Consider the following 23,545-nt stretch of genomic DNA (forward strand, 5'->3'; position numbering starts at 1 on the left):
GGCGGAGCTTGCAGTGAGCCAAGATCGCACCACTGCACTTCAGCCTGGGCGTCGAGCAAGACTCCATCTCAAAAAAAAAAAAAAACAAAAACAAATGTATTTTAGTTTACTTTTTTAGGTAAAGAAGTTAATATACACCTAAATCCAATTCTAAAATTACGTGAGCTACGAATCAGTGACATTATAAAAATGTATACAAATAATGTTCAAATGCAAAATTAAAATATTCAGGGATAACTGTTTTAAAGTTAGATTTTTCTCTAACTGAAAACTGTTTAAAAAGACACACAGAAAACCATTGGATTTACAATAAATTCCTTGCGGTTTAAACAATTATAGATTAATCTGAAATCAAAGATTTGTCAACCCTTTACAAAAATCAGAGTCACTAATCCTTAAAGCACTGGAAAGACCAAGTTTTGGGTGTTTTTTTTTTTTTTAATCTTTTATTTTAGGTTCGGGGTACACGTGAAGGTCTGTTATAAAGGTAAACTTGTATCATGAGGGTTTGTTGTACAGATTATTTCACCATCCAGGTATTACGACTAGTACCCAAGAGTTATTATTATTTTTTGCTTCTCTCCTTCCTCCCTCTGCCCTCAAGTAAATCCCAGTGTCTGTTGTTCCCTTCTTTGTAGAACAAGTGTTTTTTAATTTCCACAAAAATCTCCATCACTCTCTCATTTGCTTCTAATGACTGAAACCTCTGTTGCTCCCAGATTTAATTCATTCATCCATTTAAAATAAGAGTCTACCAGCCAGGCGCGGTGGCTCACATCTGTAATTCCAGCACTTTGAGAGGCCGAGGTGGGTAGATCACCTGAGGTTGGGAGTTTGAGACCAGCCTGACCAACATGGAGAAACCTTATCTCTGCTAAAAATACAAAATTAGCCGGGCATGGTGATGCAAGCCTGTAATCCCAGCTACTCGGGAGGCTGAGGCAGGAGAATTGCTTGAACCCAGGAGGCGGAGGTTGCACTGATCCGAAATCGCGCCACTGCATTCCAGCCTGGGCAACAAGAGCAAAACTCCGTCTCAAAAAAAAAAAAAAAAAAAAAAGTCTACTGTGTCTTAGGCAGTGGGAAAGCAGCAATGAGCAGGACAAAGGCTTCCCTTGTCTCATAGAGTGCACATTTCACTAAGGGACAGCAGCTAAACCAAAGAAGTAAATAAATAAACCATTAGGTATGTTAGATAGTGGTTAAGAGCAAATAGAAAGACAAGACAGAGAACCAGGGATAGGGGTACAGTGACGGCAGGAGGATGAGTCCATTTTAAATAGTGGATCGGGCTGGGTGTGGTGGCACGCACCTGTAATCCCAGATTTTGTAAGGCCAAGGTGGGAGGACTGCTTGAGCCTAGGAGTTTGAGACCAGCCCGGATGACAGAGTGAGACCATGCCACATACACACATAGGTACATACATACATACATACATACATACATACATAGGATGATCAAAGGAGGACACACTTTAGGGTTCCCATACAACTTACTGCCCAAACCAGGACACTTAGAAGGTTGGGAGTGGGAATGCTAAACACAAGGAACACCGGGTCAATAAGCATAATATGGGACATGTTGTTATTCCCCTTCACATAGAGGGTCATATTTGGGTAAAAACCCCACATTCAGGCTGGGCACAGTGGCTCATGTCTGTAATCCCAGCACTTTGGGAGGCCAAGGCAGGCAGATCACCTGAGGTCAGGAGGTGGAGACGAGCCTAGCCAACATGATAAAATCCGTCTCTACCAAAAAAAAAACAAAAAAAAATTTGCAGGGTGTGGTGGTGGGTGCCTGTAATCCCAGCTACTCAGGAGGCTGAGTCTGGAGAATCACTTGAAACTGGGAGGCGGAGGTTGCAGGGAGTCAAGATCACGCCACTGCACTCCAGTCTGGTGACAAGAGCAAAACTTGGTCTCAAAACACAAAAAAGAAACCTATCCACTGACAGCTCTAAAATTATATACAAAGAGGAAAAAACTGGGCAAAACCAGCAGTCTCTTCCCCAAATACTAATAATGAGGACCAGAAAAGAATATCAGATAAAGTTTAATACCCACTGCCTTATGTTTGTGGATGAGTTGATGTTACGAATATTCAAAATAGAAATGAAAAGGGAGAGTTCACCAGTCTTTCTGTTAAGACATCTGTTGAGAGAACCAGAATGAGGCATGTGTTTCCCACAGGAGGATATTTAAAGGCCAATTCACTCCTCTCATGGAGCTATTTTTAAGGAAATGTGGATTAGAATAGATTGGCAAACTGTGGCTTGTTTCTAGCAGGCCTCACTTTCAACCCATGCCTGTGTCTCTGGTTAAACCACCACCTCGTAGGCACGAAGAATTGGAGAGACAGCCATAACCCCGTATTCACTCTGTTCTGGCCACAATGCCATTCTCCCCAGCAAGAGCCTTTGCTCTACCCATGCAATCGACTTGGAACTTTCTTTTCCCAAGTATCCACTTGGCTAACTCCCATATTTCCTTCAGGTCTTCAATAAAATGCACGTTTTCAATGCAGTCTACACCTAGCTATTCTATATAATAAGACTATCATCTGACCTCACCTTCACCGTAACATTTAACACCTTCTATCACACTAACCAATTTATTTATTTATTATTTTTGTCATTCACTGTTTCCCCTCACTTGGAAGAATAACTACATGAAGGAGTAGGTATCTCTGACTCACTGGCATATGCCAAGTACACTGGGCTTGGCACATACTTGGTGTTCATTAAATATCTGTGGAATGAATGAATGAATGAATAGAACGAAAACATCTGAGAGTAGATGACATAGTACATATATCAAAATGCAAAAATTACACGAAATAGACAATTCCATTATGATCCTACCATTTTTCTATTTGGGTGTGTATGGCATAGTGATTAAGAATATAGGCACTACAGTTAGATTCCCACTGTTCAGAATCTTGCTCTGCCTTTTATATTAGCTGAGCAACAATTGTCAAGTTATTTAATCTCTCAGTACCTCAATTATCTCATCTGTAAAATGGGGATAATGATATTTCCCATCTCAGACAGCTTACAAACATTTGTGAGAATGGGACAACACGTATGTTTTTTGTGCATGTTTAATGCTCAGAACACAGCATGGCATGTAGTATTTCTGAATAAGTTTTAGCTATTAAGAAACACAGCTCTCTTTTAAAATGCCATGATTTGAGGTAAAGCAGAAAGAAACTGTAAAATTGGCCAGGCATGGCGGCTCACACCTATAATCCTAGCACTTTGGGAGGCCAAGGCGGGTGGATCACTTGAGGTCAGGAGTTCGAGACCAGCCTGGCCAACATGGTGAAACCCCGTCTCTACTGAAAATACAACAATTAGCCAGGTGTGGTGGTGTACGTTTGTAATCCCAGCTACTTGGGAGGCTGAGGCAGGAGAATTGCTTGAACCAGCCTGGGCGACAGAGCAAGACTCTGCCATGAAAGAAAAAAGAGAAGAGAAGGGACGGGACGGGAAGGGAACAGAGAGGAGAGAGGAGAGAGGAGAGAAGAGAAAAGAAAAGAAACTGCAAAAAATTCAGTGAGATATTAAAATAAATCTATAGGAATTAACAACAGCTCAAGACCAAAGCATCATTAGCCACCCACTATGGGCAGAGTGCTATGTTAAACCCGGGGTATACACTTTTACTCTAAGAGAAAAAAGAGAACACAGACTCAACGAAATTAGAATGGCCAAAAGTTTGACATGGAATATTTATTTCTGACAGTTCAATGATCCTAAAACTAGATTTACCTACAAAAAACTGTATTAATCACAAGATTTTAGCTCTGAAAGAGCCTTTTAAAATCAAATCTAACCCTATATAGAATTTATTCATTCATTAAAGTAATAATCGTTTATGTCAACTATTTGTCAAGAAAAAAAAAACTGACACTATCTCTGTGAAGTTTACAGTCTAATAGAAGACAGAAATCCAGAAAAGTAAAATATATAACGACAAATCACAGTAAGTATTATACAATACCAGAAGAAAAGGATATAGGAGGGAACATTAGAGAAAACTTGGTTTAGACCGAGAGGAATGAGAGCACCGGAGTGAGATTCCCACGGTAATTTTTGCATTTTAATGTCAGTACCATGCATTCTACTCTGAGGTATTTTTCTTTGCACACTAGTCATTGATTCACTCAACAAATATTTCACAAACACCTAGTATGTGCCAAGCATATGACAGTGAGTAAAAGATGAAGACACTTACTTTCTCATGGAGCTCATTTAAGCTGAGACCTAAAAGGTTAAGTAGGAGTTGGCTAGTCAGAGAATGCAGAGATGATGGCTCTAGGAAAATGCAACAGAAGGTATAAAGGCCTGAGAGGAAGAGTTTGGGGTGTCTGAGGCACTGAAAAGACAAAATAATTGTGCTATTAATGAGCAACAGGACAAAGGCCCAAATCTGGAGAAATCAAGAGATCAGATCAGGATTTAACAACCAAATCTCTGAAACTCTTTAGTCCTTCCCAGCCTTTCAAAAACATGAAATAAATAATGTAAAAACTGATATAATCAAATAACTCCCCAAACAGGACTTTCTGCACTTGATAGTCTTGCAACCTAAAATAATACTGTGAACATTTACATTTAATTCAATATTCTGAATCAAAACTGTCTTTAAACCTAGAAAATCATGATGTAGTTGAACCCATGTTAAAACAAAGTCCTTTTTAATACTTTAAAATATAATCTTCCTTGGATGGGACCTAAGGTGGATTCTTTACACCAAATTCAACCGCACAATGAGCTCGGTTCAAACGCCCCAGAATGCTTTAAGGATACCTTAAAGGTTTCAGTTCAAGGGATACAAATATAGTCTGCTCTATTATTTTTAGCTTGTCCTGGTATTTTATGTGTCTTCTTAAATTGGGACACTGCTGTGCTTTTTGAGGTTAATGTGACTGATAAAATCAAACGTGTGGTTTAGAATGTCTAACTGCAGATAGAGATTTGTATATTATTTGGATTTGAGCTTTTTACTGTGTCTTTATCTACAAGTTGTAACTTTTATACTTGAATATAACCAATTCAGCCAATTCCTATATAACAACATCTTTGTCCTTATCACACAAAGTTAACCAGCATAAAAACAAGGTTTCCTGCCTTCCTGTCTTGGTACAAGAGTAACATGAGGGGAGAGAGAGGAAGTTTACTAAGATAGTTACACACTGGGCAATCACAATGGAAGCAGTGTCTGCAGCACCAAGAAGGGACAGGACGACAGCTCCTAGGTTTTGTCAGAACCTCCTCTGAACAACTCAAAAAGCAAAACCATGAGGAGATGGCTTGCTGCGGCCCTACACAGGAAACTGATTCTGACCCCTGACACGATCCCTACCTTTTCCCATCTTTTATATGTGTGAGCTTTGTTCTCTCTTATCCAACCCTAACCTCTATCATAATGCATATTTCAGTTAAAAATAGTTTTATTCATTTGTTCTGACAGCCAGCAAACTTAATTGAAAAATAAGTTGTTTCCATCAATCGCTTTGGGGTGAGTAAAAACACTATAATCTCTTTTCTTCCGAAGTTCACAGTTTTAAAGTCACACTGAATAAAAAGAAATCCAGTAGCTGATAATTTAATATCCCACTGGTACTGGATGCATAGATCTTGAATCCAAGAAGGAAATCAGAGCCTTATTATTAATCATCAGTGCTAACACAATGTTATCATACAATGGAGGTGGCAATATGCAAACGAACTCCAGCAAATCCAGGAAAAGATCAAAATTTTTAACAAGTATAGAGTTCTTTGGCTATGAACACTATTGGTCACACTCACTTATGCTATACATTTCTGATGCTGAGAAACTAAAATTTTTAAAAGTTCCCATTCCCAAAACTCTTTAAAATCCAAGAGTGTGAATTTAACTCAGCAAAATATTTACTCTGAGTATCTAATTACACAAACAAGTGAACAAAGTGAATACTAAAATAGTTCTAATATCGTATGTTTTGTAAATGTTTAAAAGCCTAGGAAATAATCAACAGATGACAGCAACAACTAAATAAAAACCATTTTGATGGTGAAACTGTAATTTGGTGCTAACACACCAATATCCCAGTGGTACCAAAATTTTTACCCCAAAAACTAAAATGAATCAGTCTATACCTCTACTTATAAAATCGCAACCTTTTACAACAGTGCGGCTTCCTCCTTTTAAAAATCTTTCCTAAGTGGAGTCACATTATATTTAAATATATTTGAAATAATAATAAAAAATATTTTTATCATATTCTTCATTAAGAACTTTATTTCCTAACTTATACATTCTCTACTACTGTAAGCAAAACAGCTGATCTGCTTGTAGTCAAGCACAAATTACACAGCATTAACTTCTCAATATGTTTCCCAAATACTGTCTTGAATGTTACAATGAAAATGCTGTATTTTATATTTACATTTTTATGTGAATAAAAACCCTAAAAACATTAAGAAAGAAAACTGTTTATGCATGGTATTCCTAAGCTCACTTTACAATAATATGGAGTTTCCAACTGAATATACAATCTTTACAGTGGGTAAAGAAAACTAATTTTTAAAGTAAAAAATACATGTTACTCTTATTTCCTACAACCCTCTTTAAGTTAAAATTCCTCTCTTTTTTCCTTAAAAACTTCCAGATTACAGAATACATACAGATGTCTTAAATTAAAAGAAAAAATAAAACTATTAAGAGACATGGGACAGAACATTAAAAGATAGCTTAATGCACTTAAAATTCGTTTCCATAAAAAATATTTCATTTACTATATGAAAAGCTATCTAACTGGTTTCATGTAATAGCTGTAAACCCATACCAAATCAATTTCCATTTTTCCTCAAAGTTTTAACTGTAAATATATTGAAATAAATTCTGAAAAACATTTATCTACCTTTTCGGTGCAAAAGCATGAATTTAAACAAAACTGAACATATTTTTAAGTTATTTATACCTTTAGCCCAACACACTGGAAATGGACTACAGCCGCTTTTCTCCATATAGATGGCACCTGCTGGTTTCAGGGCCTCTTGGCCTGCCAGTTCCAACAACATACACCCAATCCTATAAAGATCAAGCCAGGAGTCCGCACACAAAGTCCCACTTCCTCGCTGTGATAGTATTTGCTTCGATCCACAAGCAAGACTAAGGTTCCCCTGTGTGCTCCTTTTCTCAGAGCTTGAAGCAAAATTTGGAAGGTGTTCCTTCTGTAATATTTTCCAGCAGCTTGAAGAATGCCTCTCAGTTACAGAATCTTCTCATGCTTCCGCAATCTGAAACACAGACCATCCTGGCTAGATTAAGCTACTGAACAGAATGAAACCAGCTAGTAATGTGACCCCACGGGTCTGTGTTCCTAGATTCATTCAGGGAAGGAGAAAGAGGGAGGGAAAAGAGGGAGGAGAAAAGGAAGGCCAGTAGCCAGTAACTTATTAATATGCTAATCTCACCCTTCTGTTCAATTCATCCAGCAGTCTTCTGTTTACAAAACTGACAACCGATTCTAAAATCGAGTAAGCTGCAAATCAAGTCTGACCCAGATCATGTCTGTAGATGGCTTCTCAAACCATTTTTGTTTTCAAAGTCATGCCTTTGTCATTTTACTAACCTAATTCTTTATGACCTTAGAGTTAAAATAATTACTTTGACGAAATAAAAATCCTTTCTGGAAAAAAAATCCTGATCTATCTATGTCTCTACGTCCATAGGTACCCAAATATTTTCGTGGTAAAACATTTTTCCTGGTTGGTACACTCATAGTAAGTGTATAAATTTTAAAAATTCTCTCGAAAACAGAAAATCAAGAATTTGAGGTAGCCACATTCTTTAAAATTAGCTTAGGGAATATTGAGGGATCCAAGAGGCATGATTTCCTTTCTTAGTTTCAAAACATAAGCGAGTAATAAACTCATACTAAAAGAGACAGACAGAAAAACAACCTTACAATCTGTATTAGCAACTTTTTAAAATGCAGAGCTACTTAGTTTTTCCATTCAAACTGTGAGATAGTCAAGATCATCTCAAAAACTTAGCTATCTGAACACATTCCACTTTAGCAGTAAGATAATTAGTAACTAGGCTCCTGGTGCCTTTGTTCTCTGAACATACATAAGACACACTGAGACTCTACAGTTCTAGCTTTCCCAAATGTGGGTAATTTTGTTAGTAGTACACTTGTATAAACCAATCAAAAATCAAGTATTTTACTGAACAGTGAAAATGACCGTGGCTTTGTTTATGAAGTCACTAACTTCTGAAAAGAATAGCTTAACAAAGCCTGAGGAGAACAAGAGGCTTATTTGTGTCCAGTGATGCCCCAGGACAGTTGTTTCATTTCTAACATGCTACTTTTGATGATGGCTTTGTCTCTAGGTTTACTTCCAGGCTCCTAATAGTAGCCAGAGTTCAAGTGACCTCTTCTATGCTCCACTGAAAACACATCATTCACCAGCGTGAACTATGACCCCAGGGAACACTGGGAAGAAAGGGGCTCCAGAAAAACGCAAGCAAGCTAGAAAAAGAACAGAGGAAATAAGCAACTAGATAAACTAGAATACATGAAAAACAATCCCCAGCCTCCATCATTACTAAGAGACTAAGACTGTAAAGGACCACTGCCATGATGGGAAGGATAAGAGCACATTCACCAGCAAGCATATCTGACCCACTCCCGTGAGAACAGACTGGAGTTTAATCTGAGCCATCGACTAACGGACTGTACAAATAATCCAAGCACACTGAGTCCACCTTGGAACTTATGGTTGTCAAAAGTTACAAAATAAAAGCTACCTTCATTAGCAACCTACAATTATATTCTACACACGAAGTACTGATTACATGTAATTTTCCCATCTTTTAAGCAAAAACGTGGTATTACAATTTTTTAAAAACTGAGAGCACTAAGACTAAAGACAGGGTCATAGACTAGGAAGAGGCACAGGAGTTACCAAGCCTACTCGCTCATCTACGATGCCAGGGTCTTCACACCACAGCACACCACCCCACCACAGGAAGGATTTTTTAGTCAGACTGAACACCTGCCACAGGACCAGATGAGCAGGAGGGAGAGTGGTATAAGCACAGGGTGGTAGTGACTGCAGCTAATACAGTCGCAGTGACAGAGAAGACAAGAGAACAAGTGATGGAGAGAATGAGGGAGAGGGATAAAACTGGTTTCTGTGACTTTAAAGTGATCAGTAGATGGGCACTTTTTCTCCTACCACTGTAACTACTTCATAATTTATTTCAATAATCTACCAAGCCCACTCGCTCATCTAAGATGCCAGGGTCTTCATACCACAGCACACCATCCCACCATAGGAAGGATTTTTTAGTTAGACTGATGAGCTGCCACAGGACCAGCTGAGCAGGAGAGAGAGTCATATAAGCACAGGGTGGTGGTGACTGGAGCTAATGCAGTTGCAGTGACAGACAGGACGAGAGGACAAACAAGAAAAGTGAATATAGAGAATGAGGGAGAGGGATGAACCTGGTTTCTGTGACTTTAAAGTGACCAGTAGATGGGGGTTTTCTCTCCTATCCCTGCAACTACTTCATAATTTATTTCAATATCCAAATATCATCTCCTAATATGCAAGATTTTGAGCATATGGGAAGATGTTAAGATATGAAAGAGCATAAATTACCCAGGTCAGAGACCAAGGAGACTAAGTAGAGACCAGATTGAAACAGCAGCTATGGAAATGTTAGGAACCAACTCATGCTACAGAGAAGAACTGAAGAGGATACAGGTGATACTGCTAGCAATAACCTATACCTTTTATCGAGCAACTATAGTTATATATAAAAAACTGCATTTAATCCATAACATAATCTCAGTGAAGCAGCTACTTCCCTGTTTTCACAGAAGACGAAAATGAAGTTCAGAGAGGCCAAGCAACTTGCCCAAGGTCAAGTAGCTGCAAAATGAGGCAAGTACTGGCTAGTTTGGTGATACAGTGTTTATTATTTTCTTCCTGACAAATTATGCTTTTAAATTCCTAATCCAGTGACATCTTGAAAAGAACAGAAACAGACTACAGATAATGGCAATGTAAGTGAAAAAGGGTAAGCAGTCCTCTATATTCCCTTATTTATGAATTCTACATACTAATATAAAAGCCAACCACTTATTTAAAAGTTGCGTGACCTTTACACTAAACTCTTTTAGTACTGGCATATTTTAAAGCAATTCTGGTAAATCCTACTTGAAAGGTAAACTCTTGTCTTTACCTTCTAGATATAATCAGAATACATGTATTTCTCACCACATCTCCTGGCCTTACCCCGGTCCAGGCTGCCTGGATTACAGCCATAGGCCTCCTACCTGGTCTCTCTGCTCCAGCTCTCACCACCCTACACTCTATTCACAACTCTTCTGAGTTGTGCACTGATCCTTCCAAAACATCAATCACACAATTTACTCCTTTGCTTAAAACTCACCAACAGTTCCCCAACTTTCCCAGATTCAGCACCTATATACTTAGCACAGTCCGCAAGGTCGTGATATGGCTCCCCTCTATCGCCAAGGATCCCCTAGTTTCCTTGGCACAAACCACACTGACCTCCTTGCCACTCCCTGCCCACGTCAGGGACTCTGCACTGATGTCCCTCTATGTGGGACACTCTTACTCCCGCGTTATCCACATGGCTTGCTCCCTTCCCCCTGCCACATCTATGCTCAAATGTCGCCTACTCAACGAGGCCTATCCAGACCACCCTGTCTGAAACTGCATGGCCCATCTGCTCTCCCTGCTTCACTTTATTCCCACAGCACTTACAACTTCCTAAAACACCTTATGATTTACTTAAACATTCAGTTTATTGCCTGGCTGCCCCTACTACAATGCAAGCTCCGTGACGGAAATTCTGTCTGTCCTATACATATTGTCTCCAGGGCCTTACTAAAATGGTAAGACGTGTAGGCCATATTCCACCGACCCGCCTATTACCTCTGAGTAACGAGAAGATGGCAAAGAGAATTTTTCTTTTCAAGGCTATGGTCACAGAGAAGGTATACGTATGTCTGGACATCAGTGACAGTATGGCATGCCTCCATCCTGGGCACTGCTTCACTTCCAGATCTCAGTACAGTACAAAGGCTTGGTATATACTTATTGAATGAATAAGTGAACTAAACATTATGAAAACTTTGCTTTCTCAAGAATATGAGAAAAGAAAAACGGACATAAAGTCTAGGAAAATCATGTAGACTGCCTCTTCCCATCCCACATAAAAAAATAAACCACATTATTTTGTACTGATTCTCCTATTAAAACTTTCACCACAAATTTTAATAGAGCACAAATGAAAATAGTGTGTGAGATTACATAAAATCATCAGGGTTGCAAACAATGTTATATGCAAGATCAGTAAGCATAAGAGAGAACTCTAAACCCCTTCATATGATGTACAATTTTGTCCAATCTGACTTACCTACAAAACTGTGACCATATATGAGAAGGTCCCCAGGAATGAACTATTAGGAAATGAACTACTTGTAAATGTCACCAAAAGCAGTTCACAAAATACCAGCCTAACTTTCACATTTCTCATATAATTGTCATAATTTTGTCTCTCTTAAGGAATACCAAACACCATGGCAGCACTATTTGGCAAAGTAAAGCACTGATAAATGCTTTTATGCCAATCGACAGGAAGAATGTAAAAAAAAAATTAGTATTCATAGCATACATGTATACTTCTAAATATATCATCTTTCACCTCTTTTATGTTTGTATCAATCAGGGAGTTACAGATTTAAATAACTTGGACAGTTTTACAATATGGTTCCTCCAATTAGCACTTGATAATTACAATATATCCTAACTTTAGAATGTCAGGTATCTTATAACGCGTTCATTTCCAGTAAGATTACTAATTACCATTCCTGTCATTTTGTCTTGCTGTTTCCACCACGAAAACAATTTTTCAAAAATTTCAGTCTATCAACAAAAATTATGACTCGGTTAAGACCAAAGAAATATTAGTCATGATAAATTTAATCACCTTCCAAAGACAAACACCAGGAAATACCAACAAATTCCAAAAGGTGACAGTATTGGCATTATTCAATTTCTTTGCAAAGTTTCTTAACAATTACTATACCTCCCTTCCGTTATTCTTGAGGAGCTCTGGGGAAACTGCAGAAGGCACTGAATTTGTAACTGGAAGATGCAAAGGAGCCCCAGTTCTGCCTGTGAGACAAAGAAAATCATTTCAACATCCTGAACTTCAGTTTCTTCATCAGTAAAATGAGGAGAGCAACAATACCTATCACTTATTGAGTACTACATGCCAGTCACAAAATAGCATAATAGCAACGCTAATAATAATGAAAATATAATTTTGACATGATGATACCAAGTGAATGCTAACTCTGTACCAAGCCTTCTTCCAAGAACTTTAAAAATGTTGACTCACCTACCTATCACAACAAACTACCCATGGGGTAGATACTGTTATCCCCATTTTACAAATGAAGAAATCAAAGCACAGAGAGACCAGGTAACTTAAATTCACAATGTCACAGAACTTTTGAGTTGCAAAGCTAGAAATCAAACTCATGCAGTCTAGCTACAGAGTCCACGTACTTCACCAATTTGCTGCAGTGCTTTCCACCTATTTTCTCAATTAATACTTTTAACAACCAACAACATAGATGATATTACAATCCATGTATGACACATGAACAAACTGAGGAACAGATAAATTTAGTAACATACCTAATATTACAACTAATTGGTCAGTTGCAGAGCTGGGATGTGCATCAGGCACTTGGACACCAGTCAGATGACACAGTTAAACCACCACCTATAGTATCACCTACCTCCAGATGCTATAAAGGTTTCCAGAGAAGAGTCTGGAAATAGGCCTACAAAGGGCAAATGAATCACAGTGAGGACCAACGGGACAAAGAAAGGAAGAGAAGAAACACAGCAAAGAATATGGGACAGATTAAGCTGCTCTTATCCCCATGCAACATCCTAATTCACCAAATCGTGAGGCTCATGTGACAGCCCTCTGGTGTCAGTAATCCTGCCCCAATACAAATTCAGATAAAAGTCATCACACTACCTGCTAGACATGTAGCTGGTACTTGACAGATGTATCAAAATCACCAGAAAATAACTATAACCACTAAATTAAGCAACAGTGAAATACAAAAAATAGATGGGAAAATGCAACTCTTACCATGAAAATCTTATTTAATATTTCTGTCAATTGGGTAAGACAATAAAATGTGTATTCTCAAGTACCTCTAAAATTAATGGCATAAAAACTATTTCATTACCTAAAAAGGCAAAAACAACAAAACCCTGACCTTATTAATCTAAGCAGTATTTTCACGGACTCTAATTAATGATAATTTCTTATTTTTGTTTTGCCATACAGACAGAGATCAAAGCTAAATTCCAGATTTAGAAACTGTTGAGAGGTTAACTGCTGTAATTGCTTTTTTCTTAAAGGCTCCTGAAATCTGTAAGAAGATGTTGCATTCGTTTTTCAGATGCAGTGGTAGAAGCATGACAACACAGGACAGAATAAGCTCACCAAAATTTTCAATCTATCCATACATGTTATAAAACAGAGGTTTTTTTTTTTTTTTTTTTTTTTTTTTTGCTTATACTGACCATAATAATGCAAATATCAAAAGGCAATCCAGTAGTTACTTAACACTAACGTTGTCCAAAAGAAACATAGAACTTTTATTTTATGGAAAATGCATATACACACATGCAACTTATTTAATCATCATCATTTTTTTTTACCCTATAAATGCAATTTATCCACAGTTTGACTGCTCACCTTATTTAACAAATAGCAACAGTATCTAGCAATTGTATCTTTCCAAGTTAGGTTAACTTTCCAAGCTAACTGAAGCAGAGAAAAACACTGATAAGGCTGTAAAGGTTCTGGCTTATTTGTCAGAAATTGGGCTTTGCAGTCACAGACATATTAATACTGGCTTGGGGGTCTGACGGTGTCAGGAGGACCCCTTGTGGTAAATGTAAATCCCTTCTACAACCTGCATTTCTCAGCTAAAAGTGAAAAATCAACAATATACATTTTAAATTTATCCCTCATGACGGCCTGAAAAAGCTAACCATTACTACAGACTCTACACTCTGTATCAGGCCAGGCGCAGTGGCTCACGCCTGTAATCCCAGCACTTTGGGAGGCCGAGGCAGGTGGCTGACCTGAGATCAGGAGTTCAACACCACCCCAACATGGTGAAACTCCATCTGTACTAAATCCAAAAAAATCAGCCAGGCGTGGTGGCACATGCTTGTAATCCCAGCTACTTGGGAGGATGAGGCAGGAGAATCGTTTGAACCTGGGAGGTAGAGGTTGCAATGAGCTGAGATTGTCCAGTCTGGGCAACAAGAGCAAAACTCCATCTCAAAAAGGAAAAAAAAAAAAAGTGTATATATGTGTATATATCAGTAGCATCTAGTGTGGATCTATCCCTCATCATATCTATATTCCAAGCAACAGACATAAATAAGCTTTTCTTCCTTCCAAACGGAGCTACACAGTAGTTGGCTTTTTTGGTCAATTTCCCTCCCATATGCTTTTGGTTTTGTCATACTGGTATGAATGGATGCTATTCCAGCTTACCAAGAGATTTCAGGAGTCACTTTTCTAATTCTATCCAAAAATGTGTATCAATAAGAAATGTTAAAACCAATCTAACACCCATTATAATAGCTGCTACATTTTTTAAAAATAGAAAATTAGGTTTGGCAAGGATATGAAGAAATCGAAACCCTTGTGTATTGTTGATGGGAATGTAAAACGGTACAACTGCTATGGAAAACAACATGGAGGCTCCTAAAAATACTGAAACTAGAACCACCATAAAGATTCAGTAATCCCACTTCTGGGTATAATCCAAGGAACTGAAAGCAGGGTTTGGAAAAGATATTCAAACACCCATATTCATAGTAGCATTATTCATAACAGCCAAAAGGTAGAAGTAACCCAGGTGTTTGTCCACAAATGAATAAAAAGTATGTGGTATATAAATTCAATGAAATACTATTCAGCCTTAAAAAGGAAAAATTCTAACACATGCTGAACCTTGAGGACATTATGTTAAGTGAAATAAGCCATTCACAAAAGAATAAATAACATATGATTCCACTTATATAACATACCTAACACAGTCAAACTTACGGAAGTAGGTAGTAGAATAGTGGTTTCCAGGAGATGTGGCTGGAAGGAGAGAAGCTGCTTTATGGGCACAGAGTTTCACATTTTCAAGATGAAAAAAATTCTAGAGATCTGTTTCACAAAAATGTAATATACTTAATACTACTGGGACAGTAGACTTAAAAACTGGTAAATGTCAAATTTCAAATTTTTTAAAATTCATTTTTATCACAATTTTTTAACTTAAAAAATGTTAAAATCATTTTTAAAGAGTAAATCTCATTTATATTTTATAACAAATCTGCAAATATAATTATGTTTACTTTTATAAAAGAGAAAAGCTTTGAGAGCTTAAGAACAAGTCTAAAGTAAGGGAGACAGGAAAAAGAGACAACAACCAATCACTGACTAAGGGCTTAATATTGTTCCAGCCCTGTATAAGGTGGCTTTATGTGTATGCGTTTTAAAATGTGCTTCCCTAATAAACTTAGAAGTAATTACTAATACCATCATTTTCAAGAAAAAGAAAACTGAGGCTCACATACACAAGGACTTGCGACACAATTAGACTGTAAAAGTGAAACGCCAAAGCCACATGCAACTCTGAAGCCCAAATCATCTTCTCCATCACCCTAAATTTAAAGGTCCATTCAGTTTATTTCAAGTATCCTAAAACTCAGACTCTGCCACATAGTATTAGATGTGTGACCCTGGCACTTTTTTTTAACTTTCTCTCTATAACTTAGTTTCTTGTCAGTTAAATAAAGTTTAAAATGGTATGTATTTTTCACAATTATGATAATTAAATATTATAAGCATAAAGGGTTTTGACAGCACCCATAATAAAGGCTCCATGTCACTGTAAGTGCATCATTACTGTCTGCCTCTTCTGCGCATAGGCAATAAATTAAGCAGTAGGGATCCCAAAATAATTGGAACAGAGTCCTATCCCATAAGGAGTTCACAGACCATCAGAAGACAAGCACACAAATCAGAGTACCCAGAAGTCTAACTTCTGGGAGATTGGTCTAATAAACCTCCAATAAATCTTCTCTAAGTTTGAAGGCAGTTTGAGGCTTATAATAGGTTTATTTGTAATACTGAAACACTGTTAACAGCCTACATGCTTGACAGAAGGGGAGTGAATAAATAAACCTCAGAACATCAAAATGAATGACTATTTTTAAATGGTGTGTCTGAAAATTTTTCACTGATACTGGAAAATATTCATTAACAACAACAACAACAACAACAATGAAAACGTATCAAAAGAGGCAGCTCCCATTCCTAAATTGCAAAGATTTCAAGAGAAATAGATATTTGAAAACTCCTTTTTCTTCTGTCCTATGTTCCAATGCACCACACTCTTGCTGATCTCTCTTTACTTCTCATTATTTTGGGTTTTTGTAGCTTCTTCAGGCAAAAACATAGATAATTGACTATTTTTTCCTTTTAGTTATATAAGCACTTAAAGTTATAAAGTTCCCTCTTAAGTACTCTTTCAAGCTGCATGATAAAGACTGATGTTATATTTTTACTATTCTGTTTCAAATAACTTTCTAATTTTGAAACATTTTCTAATTTCTCTTTTGATTTTAGACTCATGTATTATTTAGAAAGGTATTTCATTTCTAAGTACTAAGGACTTTACTGGATATTGTTTCTTTAATATATTTGCTTTTTACGTTCATTTATTCTTTTGATCAGAAAATACACCTGCATGATATATTTGCTATGAGTTTAACTGGAAAAAAAGAAAATACAGGCCAGGAGCAGTGACTCACATCTGTAATCCCAGCACTTTGAGAGGCTGAGGTGGCGGATCTAGGCCAGAAGTTCAAGACCAGCCTGAGTAACATGGTCAAAGCCCCATCTCTACTAAAAATACAAAAATTAGCAGGGTGTGGTGGCACACACCTGTAACCCCAGCTACTCAGGAGGCTGAGGCACAAAAATTGCTTGAACCCAGAAGGCGAAGGTTGCAGTGAGCCAAGATCGCGCCACTGCACTCCAGCCTGGGCAGCAGAGCGAGACTCTGTCTCAAAAAAAAAGAAAAGAAAATACAATTATTAAATACATGGTACAAAATTCAAATGGATATGCAATGAACCATAAACATCACCCCCCACTTCACCCTATTTTCTTTCCATCACATTCTCTCTAGATAGAATCACTGTTCCTAATTGTTTGTGTAACCTTCTAGAGGTGTTCCATGCATATACAAGAACACACATATGCAGATACAGTTTCTTTTGCATTACACCAATATAATGCATTTTACATACTCTTCTATACCTTCTTAAAACTTACTTTAAAATATATCTTCAGCCTAGGCAACAAGATGAAACCCCATCTCTATAAAAAATACAAAACAATTAGCTGGGCGTGGTGGCGCCTGCCTGTAGTCCCAGCTGTTCAGGAGGCTGAGGTGGGAGGACTGCTTGAGACGGAGGAGGCTGAGGCTGCAGTGAGCCATGATTGTGCCACCGCACACCAGCCTAGGTGACAGAACAAGACCTCATGGTTTTTTTAAAAAATTAAAAAATTGAAAGTATATTGCTCATTATAGATTTTTTTACATAAATTTTTGATTCTTAAAAATACTGTAGGCCACCCGCAATGACTCATGCCTGTAATCCCAGCACTTTGGGAGGCCAAGGCAAGACGATCACTTGAGCCCAGGAGTTCGAGACCAGCCTAGGCAACATAGTGAGACCCCATCTCTACAAAAAAATTTTAAAATAGCTGGTTGTGGTGGCACACTCCTATAGTCCCAGCTTGGGAGGCCAAGGGGGAGGACTGCTTCAGCCTAGAAGGTAGAGGTTGTAACGAGCTGTGATTGGGCCACTGCACTCCAGCCTGGGCGACAGAATGAGACCCAGTCTCCAAAAAAAAAAAAAAAAAAAAAAAAAAGCTGCATTAAATTATTATTCATCTTAATTACTGAGGTTTTTGGTGACTCTTTAGATAGTATGTCAAGACAAATGCCTCAGCCTAGTCCTGGCACTGTCCAAAGATCCACTTCCACATTCTACTCTTTCCCACTGACCCCATTCTCCTCAAGCACATGACTCTCAGGGGTTTGTGAAACTAGAAACGTTTCTGCTCAATGCATGTTAAATATGATCACTCAATTTTTAAAGTTCCACTCTAAGAATAAAGATATTTAACATTTCTTTTTTTTTTCTTTTCTTGAGATAAAGTCTGTTGTCCAGTTTGGAGTGCAGTAGTGCGATCTCGGCTCACTGCAACCACCACCTCCCAGGTTCAAGCAAATTCTCACGTCTCAGTCTCCCAAGTAGCTGGGATTACAGGCACCCACCACCAAGCCAAGATTATTTTTGTATTTTTTAGTAGAGATAGGGTTTCACCATGGTGACCAGGCCGGTCTCGAACTACTGACCTCTAGTGATCCGCCCGCCTCAGCCTCCCAAAGTGCTGGGATTACAGACACGAGCCACCATTTCTTTTTTCAAGGACCAGAACTACAGTAAGCAAAACTGTCAAAGTCATATCTACTTTAATTGAAACAATTACAATGTAATTTTTACACTGGACCAGTAAGCTCTTGAATTCATAAAATGTCTGAACTTTAAAGGAAACAAGCCATATAAGAACTTGTTAGCAAAATCAATAAATTATGGATATTTGCATCATGTATGATACAGCAGAAATAATGTATTCATTTACTCTTTTTCTGTCCAAGGATCCTGACTAACAGCAGCAGAAACTAAAATCAGCTGTTCATCAGGGCACAACAGAAGACAAATGAGATGGGGGTTTGTATATAGCTAACTTACTAAGAGTCCTCCTTCCTCTGCCTTTTTTTTTTTTTGAGATGGAGTCTTGCTCTGTCGCCTAGGCTAGAGAGCAGTGGCGCCATTTCGGCTCACTGCAACCTCCACCTCCTGGGTTCAAGTGATTCTCCTGTCTTAGCCTCCCAAGTAGCTGGGATTACAGGTGTGCGCCACCACGCCCAGCTAATTTTGTATTTTTAGTAGAGACGGGGTTTCGCCGTGTTGGCCAGGCTGGTCTTGAACTCCTGACCTCCGGTGATCTGCCCACCTCAGTCTTACAAAGTGCTGGGATTACAGGTGTGAGCCACCCCACATGGCCCCCTGACTTTTTAAAACCAGGATCTCTAACAACAGTAATCAAAAAAAAAAAAAAAAAAAAAAGAATTGAGATTTCTAAATCCAAGACAGATGCAACAGCTGGCAACAGAAGAGCATTTCCTTTAGAAAAAATAGAAAAACTGCATAAAATATAAAAAATCATCTCTTTGAAGACAGTAAGAACAGGAGGGGCTAAAAAGTACAGCTGATGTTCTGCAGTTACATTTACCTTTAGTATATATTTACCAATTCTGAGAAGAAGAAGGAGGCGGAGAATCTAGCCTGTGCATTCACAGAAAACTGCTGCCAGAAGACAGAAAAATCAGGCAAGGTTTTGGCAGGCTAAATCCTACAGCATTAGTATTCTTACTGTATAAAGGTGTATTTATTGTCAAATATTATTCAGCAATAAAAAGGAATGAAGTACTGATACATGCTACAACATGGATGAACCTTGAAAACATTATGCCAAGTGTTAGAAGCCACAAAAGACCACATACAGCATGATTCCTTTTATACAAAATGTCCAGAATAGGCAAATCTATAAGAAAGTAGATTAGTGGTTTCCTCAGGCTAAAGATAAGGAATAAAGAGTGATTGTTGGTGGGTATGGGGTTTCCTTTAGGGGTGATAGAAATTTCTAAAATTGATGGTGGTGATTGTACTCATTGTATAATATGTGAATTATATGTCAATTAAAAAAAAAAAAGACACAAAGCCTCTAAAAGGCAGTGAGTAGAGATTTTCAAGTCTTACAAGACAAAGATTGAGGTTCCACACAAAAAGAAGATAAGGAAAAGGAACCAATAAATATAAAATAAATGACATAGAGCTAAAGGACAAAAAAATACCTTTAACAAATAAAAGCCACCAGTTGGTATTCAGAAACAATAAATTCTAGATCAACCAAGAAAGAAAAATAAATACAAATAAATAACTAAAATTCCTAAAGGAACTATAAACATTACAGAAATCATAAATCTAACAAATCATTGCTCTAAAATCTTGTTTACAATTATAAGAAATTGAAAATAAACCCTTGGCTTTCCCCTCAAAACCTAATCCTGAAACAGATTTTCCCAAATCAGTAAATAGCATTGGGGTCAGTGTCACGTGCCTGTAGTCCCAGGTACTCGGGAGGCTGAGGCAGGAAGATAGCTTAAGGACAGGAGTCTGAGGCTGTCAGCATGCCATGATCACGCCTGTGAATAGCCACTGCACTCTAGCATCCTGGGCAACATAAGGAGACTTTGTCTCTAAAAGCTAAAATTAAAAAAAAAAAAGTTTTTGAAAGTAGCAACTCCATTCTCCTACCTGTTAATGAAAATACCTTGACATCATCCTTGATTCTTTTTCTTTAGAACACAACCATCCCAACAAGTCTCTTAAAATTTACATCATGCCTCTGCTCAAGATCCTCCAGTGGCTTCCCATCTGACTCAGAACAAATGCACAAGACCTTACAATGGCCCAGAACGCTCTAAGAGATCTAAACCACCCATGAGAAATAACACCTCCCCAATGTTTCTGCTACACGGCCTCAAAGTTTTAAACAAGTAATGTTTATCAAGTTATATTCTGCTAAGCCTCTGCTATGATAGTGATGAAATTTTCTGACCATCTGTTATTATAGACTGACTCCTATTTTCTGCATATAAAGTTCACTTCTGAAAACAACTCTCTATTGATCTCTCACAAGATGTTTTCCTTTCTGTAGGGAAAAGAAAGAGAGCTCAAAATGGAGTTAGATATTAGACTGTTACTGTGTTTACATAGAAAAACAAGACATTAAAAACTCCATTTTGATCTTTCTTTTCCCTACACTTTTCTACCAATTTTTGATAATTACTTGTGCTTGCTACCCTCAAGCCAAATGCTGAATGTCTTGAACAAAATTTCACCTTTTCTTAGCAACAATAACTATCCCCTTTCCCAACGTTTTATAGTTTTAATTTGCTCAATGTTTAAAATAAGTTACCTGTAAGACTGGAAATTCTTGTTTCCTGGAGTTAAGACACAATTTTATTCAAATGCAGTTTCTCAACTTACAATGTGACCTTGAACAAGGCATTCTCATCTCTGTAAGTACTATTTGTAGAAAGGGCATAAACTACATACAAGGACTTTTCTAAGAGTAAAACATCAGGCATTTACGTGACAGCCTGTAAAACTTGACAATTCCTATAAGGGAACTATGCAGGGATACCTGTCCAGCATCATTTATTTACTTAGCCAACTTCTACAGAACCATGAATCTGAGTCATTCAAATAGTAGGGGGGTACAATTACCTTGCACCTCTTTTCCACCACCACGCAACCCCAACACTGACCTACTAAAGTACGCTAGTCCCTTGATACCAGTCAGTAGAGGAAGAAAAAGAAGAATTTTCCCCAAGACGAACTTGTGGTGCAGAAAGAAGAAAGTAGAGGGAAGCAGGGTATCACATCCGAAACCAACCCAACCCCTGGGATTCCAAATTACTTAAAATGATATGTGCTTTTTCTAATATGAGGTGTGCTTCCGCCATTTGCAACCCAAAATTTCTTGACTAATAAAATCCATAAACTGAGTCCTACAAACTAGCAACGTTCCCAATCACCCAAAAACCACCCTAAAAGGATTATTCTTCCATTAATTCTCCTAAGATTTAGTGAGCACCTACTATATGCCAAACATTGTTCTAGATATCATAAATACATCAATGTGTGTCAAAGACAGGGATATATGTATGTAAAATGTGCTGATAAACATTTAACAACCAGCTCTGCAGGGACTGAAAGGGAGAAGCTCCAATTTGTGGTATCTGCTGATTTCTGTATATCTCTTGGTATACATGTGCACATATTTCTGTTTCATATGCACATGGGAATGGAACCACTAGATCACAGAATGTGGACACGTTTAATGTTTAGTAGGTACTGACAAACTATTGCCCAAAGTAGGTGTACAAATTCATGCTCCCATCAATAGTATATGAGAGTTCCCATTGCTCTCTAATAGTCAAAAGCAAAAGTGAAACAAACAGACTTGAACTCCTGGGCTCAGCTGATCCTCTTTCCTCAGCTTCCTCAACAGCTGAGACTATGGGTGTAGGCCACCACACTAAGCTAATTTTTTAAAAAAAATTTGTAGAGATGAGTTCTTGCTTTGTTGCCCAGGCTGATCTTAAACTCCTGGCTTCAAGTGATCCTCCTGTATCAGCCCCCAAAAGTACGGGAATTACAGGTGTGAGCCATCAATGACTGCTAAAGACACTGGAGGGCAGAATCATGACACCATCTGAACTAATGATTAATTTTACTGTCCCAAAAGGGAGGATGTGAAGCCAACAGCAAGTATTACTACCCCCTAAAACTGAACCTCGGTCTAACTGAACCTCTAAAAGCCAGCTACCAAGAAACTGTGATTATATTTCTTAAAAAGTTCTTATCTGTTAGGGATATATACTGAACTCAAATGGGTGAAATTATATGATTATACAATGTCTACGATTAGTTTTTAAATACTCGCAGCAAAAAGAAAAGTCTGGAACAGGCAACAGAATGTTACAACTGGGGCTCATTATCCTATTCTCTTTTATAAATATTTTTTAATTTCCACAATAAAATGATTAAAACATAAAACTGAAGGAAAATCCACCACACAAATCCATTTTTCTAATAGCCAATTTGTGTAAAGAATCAGTACTGCAATTACAACATTAACAAGTGACACATGATGTTAAGTAAGTTGTCAATCAGAGGTTAAAAGTATTATCACAATAGTTAAATGTGTATAGCTAATTAGAACTGAGATCATTAAAGAAAGGGGGAGATAAGAACAACTTTTCAACAACATATAAATGTTTATTTTATATCTATTAGACAAACTGTCCATAAATGATAGAACCAAACAGAAGGAAAAAAGCTACTTTATACTCATGAAACATCCCAGGGCCCCAGAGCATATCACAGCAGGAACTACTGTGGAAAGGAAAAAATGACTCATATTAACAACTCAAGAAGGAATCAAGAATCAGGATTACAATTTACTGAAGGCAAGCACCCCAGGTCCAGAGGTAAGCACCTATGCCTCAGAGTGACTTTCCTGACAGATTCTTACAGAGCACAAATAACACCTAGGCTGAGATGTATCCATGGTTCTCTGGCCTCAGGACCCATCAACTGCAGACAGGTCCTCCCAGAAGAAAGTTATTAAGACCTCGCCTGATTATAAACGGGTTTATCCTATACTAGAGACAAGGGAAGACTGGGAGGGGTTC

At 37.8% G+C, this 23,545-nt stretch overlaps 1 protein-coding gene across 34 annotated transcripts in view; it reads right to left on the reverse strand.

Moving 5' to 3' along the window:
* PTK2 (protein tyrosine kinase 2) overlaps positions 1–23,545 on the reverse strand; it is a 355,066-nt gene that overhangs the window by 269,899 nt on the left and 61,622 nt on the right. For 14 of the 34 annotated variants that reach the window (XR_012093771.1, XM_073018384.1, XM_073018390.1 and 11 more), the window contains 2 exons: positions 12,121–12,209; positions 6,968–7,286 (listed from right to left, as the gene is read on the reverse strand). The exons of 10 other annotated variants lie outside the window; for them this stretch is intronic. Coding sequence is in view for 13 of the 24 variants with exons in the window: in XM_073018384.1 (XP_072874485.1) it covers positions 6,968–7,067 (100 nt within the window). In the remaining 11 variants the exon portion in view is untranslated. The remainder of the gene's footprint in view (positions 1–6,967; positions 7,287–12,120; positions 12,210–23,545) is intronic. 10 more of the 34 variants (XM_073018414.1, XM_073018403.1, XM_073018406.1 and 7 more) reach the window with 1 other exon arrangement.

The sequence above is a fragment of the Chlorocebus sabaeus genome, chromosome 8, assembly GCF_047675955.1.
Source record: "Chlorocebus sabaeus isolate Y175 chromosome 8, mChlSab1.0.hap1, whole genome shotgun sequence".
Taxonomy (NCBI): domain Eukaryota; kingdom Metazoa; phylum Chordata; class Mammalia; order Primates; family Cercopithecidae; genus Chlorocebus; species Chlorocebus sabaeus.